General features: G+C 51.6%; 1 protein-coding gene across 1 annotated transcript; it reads right to left on the bottom strand.

Moving 5' to 3' along the window:
* Positions 1-1,092: 1,092 nt before the first annotated feature.
* Positions 1,093-8,773, bottom strand: FZR1 (fizzy and cell division cycle 20 related 1). The gene is made up of 13 exons (XM_010117265.2): positions 8,562-8,773; positions 7,378-7,503; positions 7,072-7,135; positions 6,533-6,660; positions 6,007-6,089; positions 5,414-5,597; positions 5,141-5,206; positions 4,562-4,664; positions 3,714-3,898; positions 2,663-2,896; positions 2,478-2,582; positions 1,559-1,651; positions 1,093-1,287 (listed from the first exon to the last, which is right to left on the bottom strand). The coding sequence occupies exons 1-13, from the start codon at positions 8,739-8,741 to the stop codon at positions 1,246-1,248; spliced, it is 1,593 nt and encodes a 530-aa protein (XP_010115567.2). The 5' UTR covers positions 8,742-8,773; the 3' UTR covers positions 1,093-1,245.
* Positions 8,774-10,515: the final 1,742 nt, after the last annotated feature.

Below are 10,515 nucleotides of genomic sequence, written 5' to 3'. Positions count from 1 at the left end.
AAGCCACGCAAACACACCGGCGCTGCACGTCACGTCCCACAGCACAGCACGCAGGCCCCAAACACACAAGCAGGCACTCTCTTCCCATACAACTTAAAAAAACAAAAAAACCAACCAAAAACCAAACAAAAAAATTCCACCAGCAGGTCCCTGGCTTTGACTTGGAGATAAAAAAGCAACACTTCTTCCTTGCTTTAGAGAAGAACCCCCACCCCTCGCCGAGACGCGGCGTTTCCAGCCAAAGAGGCCGCGCTCGCCCCCAGACACCAGATCCACGTGAGCTTTGTTTCTCAGACACCTCTCCCGTGCCCGTCCTCAGGAAGGCTCCAGAGCAACCAGCCTGCCGCCGACAGCGCAGTGGGAAGCTCCGCATGCGTGGTGATGGTCTTTTTTTTTTTTTTTTAAAGCCACTGGTTTTGCTCTCTGTTAACTCAAAGGATCAGCCGAGAACATGGAATAGCAATTTCAGAACTTTCCGAACGCGCTCCCTCTGAGGTGGAGCCTCTTCAAGTCTCCTCCAAAGTTTGCAGCCCAAAATGCGTTTGTTCGACGGCAGCTGGCAAGCATGCCAAAACCCAGGCTCTTATGGAATGATTGTATCAAGTACTACAGTACCTGTTTGGAGAGAAAAATAAAAATAAAAAAATAAAAATAAAAAAAAGAAAAACAAGCAGTTCTCCAGTTTCTTCACGTGCCAGGGATGGCAGGCTATAAACAATGCCCTTAGATCAGAAGATCAGAGAGGCCAACGCCCAGCCCGGAGTCTCTCCTTGAGCCAGCTGTACGGAACCAGCCCAGCTGGCTCCTCCCTCCGCAGATGTCCCTCCGAGGACAGAGACCCAGCAGCACCTGAAACCCAGCCCACAGAGGCAAGGATGTTCTCATCCATCCCGAGAGGGGACACGGCAGCTGGGATGGCCTCGGTGCGGTCTCAGCGGTCCATGTCACACGTTTTCTCCGGTATACAACGCAGGGTCGGAGGACGCTGGTTCATCGTTTCTCCTGTACCTGTTTCCCTTCCCGAAGGACGAATCCATAAGCCTTTGGCAGTTCCCTCCCCTCCCCAAGCACATCCCAAATACTGCCCAGCGCGGTTCACAAGCACGTATTTAATTGGCGTCTGTCGGGTCCGTCCGTGGGCACTCCCTCCCCTCTGGCTGATCGGCTGGGGCTCCATGCACACCAAGGTAGTGGTTTGATCCCGGCATGTCAGGCTGTAGTCTCCTGGGCTGCAGTACGCGGGGTTTATCGGATCCTGGTGAAGAGGTTGAGGACCGATACGGACTCCTGGTGAGACAAGACAAAGCAGGTGCTAAGTACTGCACAGCTGTGCTGCAGCGGTACTCCATGCGCTTTTTTAAATAAAACAACTGCTAATCTGGTGAGGTGCCTCTGGCTCAGGGCATGACCTCAGCTCACCACTCAAAGTCCAATAACAAGTATTCCCATGGGTGTTTTTCCAACTGATAACAAGGAGCACGGCAGGCAAGCGTGCCGTTCCCACAGCTTTGCAGGAAGCTGGACCCCAGCCGCAGCCGTCCCCACGGCGCGTCCTTACCTTTGTCGAGCGAGTTTTACTGAAGACGTTCCAGAAGCGCAAGGTTTCGTCTCCAGCTCCTGTCACTATGGCCTCCCCATCAGGGGACATCGCCTAAGGACAAGAGCGAGCAGCCTTTAGCACCTGTTACATTTCCGAGGTTGAAAACAAATCCTCATCGGAACGCACGAGAGAGATGTAACTCTCCTTCTGACTTGGCCAGCAGTGAGAAACCAAACAGCTACCTCTGCTTTCACGTGCCTCACCCAGCCCCAGCAGGTGCCAATTCCAGCACTTGCATCTTATTTACGCAGCTATGGAGCACACGGGTGGAACCACCATAAAACAACTCCTGTGAAACCCAAGCCATTTCTAACAGAGGCCGTTCCTCCCCGGATTCTAAATACGTGTTAAGGCAGGAAGTCTGATACGAGTGGCGTTCGCCAGCTCCATTAGTCACTTGCACTGGAATCTGCCGCACCAAACAGCGCCGGCGTATTTACCACCTGCTACGAACCCGCTGAAAGCCCGACCTAACAGCAACGGAGCAGGGAGGAGGCCAGTGTGGATTAACCGCACCACGCATTTTAATGACAAATTAGGACTGAAAGCATCAAATTCTTCCCCTGCTGGCAGTCACCAGTGAAAAAGCACACAAGTCTTGAGGGAACAAGAAGAGACAGTTGTGCTTCCTCAGAAGAGTTTTGGCAGGCTTTGCTGTTCGTTAATAAAGCCTCACATTTCCATAGCAGCAAACCAAAGCATCCCTTGCAGGCAAGGAAACCGGATACAGAGCATTCATGTGTGAATGCTGCCCTACGAGCAGCATCTCCACCCAGACTACAGGCAGCTCACAGCGCCGCTGAGCTCTGGGGCTCAGCTCCGCACACGCCGAGCCAGGCAAGCGGCTACAGAGGTTTCCAGAGACGCGGCCACTTACCAGATACAGGACTCGGTACGAGTGCCCTGTCAGCTTTGCTACTTGAGTTAACGAGGGGTACTTCCAGACGAGGATCTGGTTCTGCGAGTATCCGTGGGTACTCACCTGCAAAAGAGAGGGAAACATGCACCACGCGTCCAGAGCCAGGACAGCCGAGCAGCAGGATGGCGCAGGGAGGCGCTTACCAGCTCGTTGGCGTGTTTCGACCAGGCCAGGTTGCACACTTGTGACCCAGTGTCGATGCACTGCAGAGGCTGCCCGGTGAGCGTGTTCCAGAAGCGTATGCAGCGGTCAGCTGTCCCACCGCCGGAGGCGAGGAGCCCGTGCTGATGCGGAGACCAGGCGATAGCTTTTACTGCTGCAAGATGCTCTGTGTATTGTTGGACAGGACTCAGGCTGGAGTGATTCCACACAAGGAGCTGGCAGAGAGGAGAAACGTGATCAAACTTCCACTGCAGTCACACGTTCGCAACACCCACAAGCCACGATGTCGCACCGAGACTGACGAGGGCAGAGTGGCAACAAGGTTATTTCCCACAGCTCTGCCCAAGCACATGCATCTCCACTCCACGCTGGCAGCCCCGAATCCAGTTCCACCCTGCCAGCACGCTCAGCCGAGGAGCCACCGTACCACTGGGCCACAAGGAAGCTAACAGGCCTTCAGTTACGTTTATGAAGCCAAAGACACAGCGTCATCAGATGTGAACTCAAACTCTTCTTTTGTCTTCATGGCTGTATTATTCCAGAACGCGCTTAGAAGTGTGCTGAAGCTCATTAGAAGTTATTCTGAGTAGGAGGAACTTGGTACAACCACGCTGTCACACAGACACTGGGCAGATTCCCTACCTAGCAACGCGCTCCGAAGGGCTCTCGACACCGCTTCTCCCTAACAGATGCCTCTTCCATATGGTGCTCAGCGAGCCACAGCCCTGCGCTACAGGTATCAGCACTGACACAGCTCCGAGCTCAGTTTCATCCTGCACACTCAAACGTTACTGCAGCAAGCCTGACTTCACATTACCTCAACACCTAAACAAAGTCAGGAAGTGCAGCTTTGCAGCAGCTTTGTGGAACTCAAAGTCCTGAGTCAAGCTGTATATTTAATTAGCCAAAAACAGAAGCAAAATTAAATTTGCCTTTTTAATTTTATTAGAGAGAGAGGAGGCTGAGTGGAAGCTTAGCACGATTTACGTTTGGACACAATCCAACAACTGAAACAAAAGCATTGCACTGTACCTTATTGTCATTGCCTCCAGAGGCTAGTAGCTGGTGGTCCGTAGACCACTTGAGCCCACAGACCTCCTGCCTGTGGCCCTGGAGCCGCCGCTCAGACTGCAGGGGCGGGGTGCGGATGTCCCTCTGAAGGATCATCCTGTCTCGGCTCCCAGATGACAGCTGGTCCGCGTTCCACGCCAAGGCACCTGTAATGCAGGCGGGGCATGAGAGTAAGTTGTGGGAGTCCTGTGGGAGCGGGCAGGCAGAACACAGCCATCACAGTTGCCGGGGTTAGAGAGAGGAGAAAATAAAATAAAATAAAATAAAAGCAGTGCTTACAGACCTCCCTCATATCCACTGTCTGAAGTCCTAGAACAGCACACAGACTGAGCTGACAAACTTACAGACGGTATCACTAACTCCATTTCACAGCACAAGCTAAGCACAGAAGTACAACTTGGAAGGTGTTTTGACTTCCCAAATCTCACTCCAGCGTTCAGATTCAAATGCCTCCGAGCAAAAGAAAACCAGAAAACCAGTCCCCGCAGAATAAGGGAACTGGAAATCTCAGCGTAAAGCAGCCTGCCTGCAGGGCTGAAACCGGAAGGCAGTGGCAGCAAAAAAAGATGTTGTAACCAAACCTAAAATGCCTCAGACATGGAGGAAACACCTGCTGCAATACCCAAACACCAGCATGCCCAAGATCAGAACAGCATAATTACAAGATTGTAATATTTTGAAGACTGCTCAAGACATAGCTGGGGACAAATATCAATTCCGGTACTTTGAGTTCTGCTCCCTCACTCGCAAGGAAAAGTTCAATCATGAAGAAAGGAAGCACGTGAAACCCCTGCCTCCCACCTCCTTACCGACTCTGGCCGTGTGCCCCTCTAGCATGGAGAGCTTTTTTCCTGCAGCTGCATCCCAGATCTGTACAAAGCCCTTGTGAGTGCCAACTGCTACCAAGTTCCCCTAGACAAACCGAAAGCCGTGATCAGTAAAGCCAGTAAGTACAGACATAAAACAAAAGCCAGAATCCGAGCAAAAGACAGGACACAAATCCCACAAGATGGAAAGCATCCAGAGTTCCTCCATCTTGCATCTCTTCCTCACCAGGAGGGCCAAGCAGCCTGGCTGGAATGTATTTATTGTAACACTTCATGGTCAAGAGCTGGAGCAGCGAACCGGCTCTCTCTCTCTCCCACACCTCTTAGCAAACGCCTCGAGAGCCTCAAGAGAGAAGAGGCTGCTCTATCCCCTCTCATTCAGGAGAGAAAAACAGCGCAGACAGGAAAACACATTTGACTTGTGATGCCTAAGGGGAGTTTGGGGAAATCCAGGAAAACAACACCCAAGGAGCTCAGACCTGTGAGGAAGGGCTATAGGGCTGCAATGACAGGATCTGCATTAACACGCGAGTCAGCTGTCGCGGACAGTGTGATACTAACCCGTTCCGACCAGCCCACAGATGTCACAGAATCTCCTTCCACAGAGAGGTCGCACAGCCGGGTTACCTTGAAAGCAGGACAGAAGGCAATAAGGAACGCTTGTTATTGTCACACTAGGCTACTGGGCATCTCACGGGCCAGCACCTAGTCTGGGACAGAGCGTTACAAGCGCCGAATGTCTCACGCAGCATGTTCCACAGCTCAGAGACGCTACGGCTGGGAAAGACCTACAGCAACGGGTACTTTGCTCTCCAGCCACTCACAGCCACCTACCTGGCTGGTACAAGCACTCCACAGGTAAACACAAGTCCCGAGGCCAACGCTGAGGACGTTGAGAGAGGACCAGTCCACCAGGTTCAGGTAGAAGTCGTCCTGCAGCTCCGGGGCATCCAGCACTTTGAAAGGAATCTTTGAGATTTTCCGAGTTGGTTTTCGAGGTGATCTTAGCAGCTTCTGGCTGTTTACAAAACCAGACACAAAAACAACTACAGGATCTTACACATCGCAGCGGGTGGGAACACAGATGTGTCTCAAGCACACCTGCACGGCTACAGAAACGCGCAAAGAGGCTGGAAAACTACTTCCGGCAGGTAAGACTGGAAGGAATTAGGTTCTGCTTCTATAAAGGAGCTAAAAAGGTAAACTGACTGCTGGAAGTTGGCCAGGACACATTAAGTATCTAGGCACGTTGGGCACTTGCAGGAATTTTTAGAACTTGACTGCCATTATTACCTCCTCACATCATTCCTCCTCACATCATTCCTCCTCACATTCACACAGCAGTTTTGTGCACCTTTGAAAGAAGGCCCAGAGAATCCTCTGTCGCAGCCCTTCCCTCCCTGCAGTCTGCGGAGAACCAGCATTACCTTTTGTTGCTGACAGGAGACAGGGAATACGGCGAGACCTCATTGCCATCGTCTGGACTAGAGCGTTTTGTGCTGAGTGAATACTGCGTGAAGAAAACACACCGGGTAAGGACCCCAGCACGCCCGAGACCTGGGGACCACTCACAGCACGCACTGCTGCCTGATGCCTAACTCCAACATGCAGATTCTCCAGGCTTTTCAGTCCCTCCCTTTCCCAGGTGCTCTGGAACCATACAAAAACCCCTCATCTCCACTGAAGTCCAAAAGCTCGATTTAGTCATTTACCGCGCCATCCAGACAAGCGCAGTTCCAACTCTGCTTCCCCCCAAGTACAGAAACAGGAAGCACAGTTTGCTCCAGCTCCTCATGTTCCCTTTATAGGCTGCCCCATTTCGTTACCAGCAGCTTATCTCAGCCAAGCCACAACGCCAACACTCTTGCACTAGCAGCTGGGCAGAACCGCGCGCTTTGTCCCTGTGATGCGCGCGCAACCACCATTGGTTGCAACGGAAAGCAACCAACTCACAGTGAAGAGAGACTTCTTCTCCGGGGTGGACGGCTGCAGCCTCCTGTCTTCCGTCTGTGGGTCCTGTACTTTCTCAATCCCTGCTCCTAAGAGTTCGTTCTTCAGCAAGGCAGAGTAAGCAAGGCCATCTGTGAACCCAAACAACCGCTGAGGCAGAGCGCTCGGAAGCAAACAGCTCTGCGGGGAGTGGAAGGATCACGCCTGCCCGACTTGGACATTCACAGGGCCTCTTCATAAGCCTGGGGCCCCAGTTTGGAACCAAGATTAGCAGCAAGCTTCCGCTCCTTCCACTCCATCAGGAAAGTGCTTCCATGGCACAGTAAATCAAGGGATACAATAGCCTCTTGTTTCCCAGACGCTGGTTAGAAGCCTATTGAGGTGAGCTGGTATTCACTCTGACGATGTGGGCATTTCCTAAAACACTAGCATGAGTTTTTGCATAAGCACGAAAGTGCCGGTGTTCCCTAGATTTCCCAACTTGCCAACAGTTTGAAACAGAAGCTACAGGTGTGGCACAAGTGGTAGAAAGGTGGTCTCACCTTTGCCATTGTCCGACGTGGCATCCTTTGCTTTTCTGTTTTGACTCGGTGATTTTTCGTTTTCCTGAAAGGGAGAAACGTACTATCACCAGACAGAAACCTCACGACAGACGGTAAAACAAGAAGCTAAGACGACTCCTGGAGCACAGCGGCGGCCTGTCTGAAGACACGCATTCAACAGAACCCTCCTGGGGCAGCAGGAGACCATGGTGCAGAAGATAAGCAGAGCAATTACGCCACTCAAAACAAAATGCACCATTTCCTCAGTTCCCAGACTGAGCTGCAGGAAAGGGGAGCAAAACTTACATTTATTCTGTGGAAATTGATGCTCCAGTTGGCCCCAGCTCTTGAGGGAATGAATCTATCACCGTGCTTACTAGGAGAAGACATTGGAGAATTGGAAGGCGTCAGCGTTCTTCTCATCTCTGCTACCTGAATTAAAAAGACACACACCAGAACAAGTGTTGATCACACCAGGGGTCTGAAAAACATCAGCGAGGTCTTGTCAAAGCTGAATATGCCTAAGCAGAAGAGCCAAGCATTCGTTTTATCCCCTTCACAGAACCAGTAAGCAAGTCAGAGTCCAGCTGTCGTGGGAAGTTCTGTCAAAAGAAGCAATTAAACAGCCTTTTTCTCACTGCTCCTTCTCAAGATGACGTTGTCAAGGCAAATATGTGGAAGGCTAGAGCAGGGCAGGCTGCTCGCAGGGTGAGCAGCAGACTCCCAAAGTGCAGTCACATTCTTTTTCACAGAATAATTTACGTTGGAAAGGACCCCAGCTCAGAAGAGGGCTAATTTCAAAAAGTCACATTGAAGGTCACAGCCTCATGCACTTGAGTTTTTAACATCTCCAAGGACAATGACCCCACAAGCTCCCCGTGCAGCATTACACGCCCTCACTGTGAACATTTTCTCCTAATATCTAACTGGAATTCCCCTTGTTGCAGCTTGGATCTATTGCCTCTGATCCTTCCACTGTGGACCTCTGAAGAGTTCGACTCCATTTTCTTCACAACCACCCACCAGGTAGTTGAAAGCAACAATTTCATGCCTCCTGATCTTCTCCAGGCTGAGCAACACAGGTCTCAGCATCTTCCTCCTCCAGCCCCCGACCCTCCTGGTGGCCTCTGCTGGACTTGCTCTGTCTTCTCAAGCCCTACGGTTGGTTTCTTCCTTTGTTATCCCTCAGCTTTTTATGTTCCACGGGTACCTACTGAGATTATTTAGTAAAAAGGCATTACTGAGCTACATAAAAATATCTTAACTCCTCCTTGCAACTTGAACAGAGTTTATATATTCCAGAGTTTTGTTTAAGTTATTTGGTTCTTCCTAGAACAGCTCAGGAACTCACACCTGCTCGCCGCCCAACAAAAGACTAAGGTTTGCTTCAAAGCGGTCCTGCATCTTTCAAGAGCTCAAGTAAAAACAGTCACAGGCAAGCCAGGCAACAACTTACAGCCAGCCCGTTCAGCACAGCCCGTCGTACTTACACAAGGCATTGTGTTTTCATTCTGTATGTTGATTTGGCGTAGGAGACGTCTTTCATAATCCTGGTCCATGGCGGAAAGCCGAGGTGCTGGGGCGTTCCGCAGGCTCAGGGATTTACGGTCATGAAGTCCAACCAGTAATGAGTCTGGTGCAACGGACAGGGAAGAAAAACACCAAAACATTACAGCCCTTCCTACAGAAGCAGCCGTACAGAAAAACGCTTTCATTACACAAGTTTGATACCGATGCTCTGGATAAAGCGGTCTCAAGTTTAAAGAACAGGCTTAGGAGATTCTAAGATGCTGCTTCCGTATGCCGGACACCCACAGCCCATCCCGCCAGACACCCACAGCCCATCCCAGCCAGACCCACGCCGCAGGGCAGAGGCGCGGTGGCAGCACACGTGGCCATGCTGGAGCCAGCCGGGATACTTTCAGCCATGCTAGAAGGAGTGCAGACTTTCAGCACCAGGCACCGCAGGCGGCTACGGACAAGGTAGCCCCCGGGGTTAACAGCCAAGGTCTGATGCCCGTTGTCCCAAATACTCCTCTCGGCTAGCACAAAGCTAGCTCACCTACGGCTATACAGTCTACAAGCAACATTAAGCATATTTCAAACACACGTTTCAGGACAGGGCTACTTCACAGCCTAGATTTGGCCGGCTAAATTACAACATTTATCAATTAAAAAAATCAGCTAACACCTCTGTGAGAATATGCAGTCGCAGTCCTGCTCCGAGCTCCGACGGGCGCAGACCAGCATCGCTGGCACCCAGCCTCCCCGGCTCTCACGCAGCTCACGTTCACACAAACACCAAGGCCAGGAGAGACATGCCAAGTTGGCCTTTCAACCCAGGACAAACATGTCCAAACGGAAAGGCGGAATCTCACACGCAAGAAACCCCCGCGATACCAGCAGCTGTGCAGAACGTAGAGGAATTTTTGTTTGCTGTGTTATTGCATAAACATTTACAGCATCTGGCTGGAGTCCCAGCCACACAAATGGAGTTACCTCGAGATGCAAACTTGTGGCAAGGGCCGGGAGGCAACTGCGCCCAAACGGCTGAGCTGGGAGAAGCTACACAGTGCCACACTCAGGGCCTGCCACGAACTGCCTTCGGCCTCCTCCGGCAGCGGGTACGGCCCGCTGCAAAAAGGTTCACTGCTAACAACAGAAAAACCGCTCGGGGTTTACCTCTAAAACCCAGAGGCGAGTGACCCAGCTGAGAGGTACAGCAGCACACGCTGTAACCCAGCAAGACGCGATTAAGTACCAGAACATCCTAAGAAATTAGCTTGAAAGCGAGATAAAGCACACCGACTCTGGGCTACCGTCGCCCACGAGCCGTCAGAGCTACTTTCCTTTTATCCAAGCCGTTTGCTTGTACCAAAACTTGGACTTCTCACAAACGCGGACACGCAGAGGCTCTTCCTCGCCATTACGCACGCCAGCGCTTTGGCAGGAGCATCCCTGAAACAGACGGGGCCAAGCTGTCGCTGAGTACACCTGCCCACCTCTGCCGCCTCCTCCCTCAGATTTTCTCTTGTTTAATTTAATACATGTCTCCCACGTGTTCTCGCAGTGGCAAAACTGGAGAAAACAACCAAATTTAACAGTAATCAGCTTCCACCACTGGTCTGGAGCCAGAGGTGGCACTGCTGCGAGGGAAGAGCTAGAGTCTGTGACGCTACTAACGAAGGAGGTTAAAAACCCCAGGCCGTTAGTGCGTCCCACGGCAAACACACCACTATCTGTACCTACCCATGATCTTCCAAACCTGCCTTGGGGCCTCTCAAACCAAGCACTTCAACAAAGTGCACCCCTTCCCCCCCCCCCTTTTTTTTTTTTTTTTTAACAGCATGAATAAGCGATCAGCTTGCAGAACCCACGTGTGGAGCGTGATCCTGGGGAACACCACGCATTAGAAGTGCCCTCCCAAAATGGCTCAGCACAGCA

Source organism: Chlamydotis macqueenii, chromosome 26 (genome assembly GCF_036417535.1).
Source record: "Chlamydotis macqueenii isolate bChlMac1 chromosome 26, bChlMac1.mat, whole genome shotgun sequence".
NCBI lineage: Eukaryota > Metazoa > Chordata > Aves > Otidiformes > Otididae > Chlamydotis > Chlamydotis macqueenii.
This window is presented reverse-complemented; position numbering and strand designations above follow the sequence as displayed.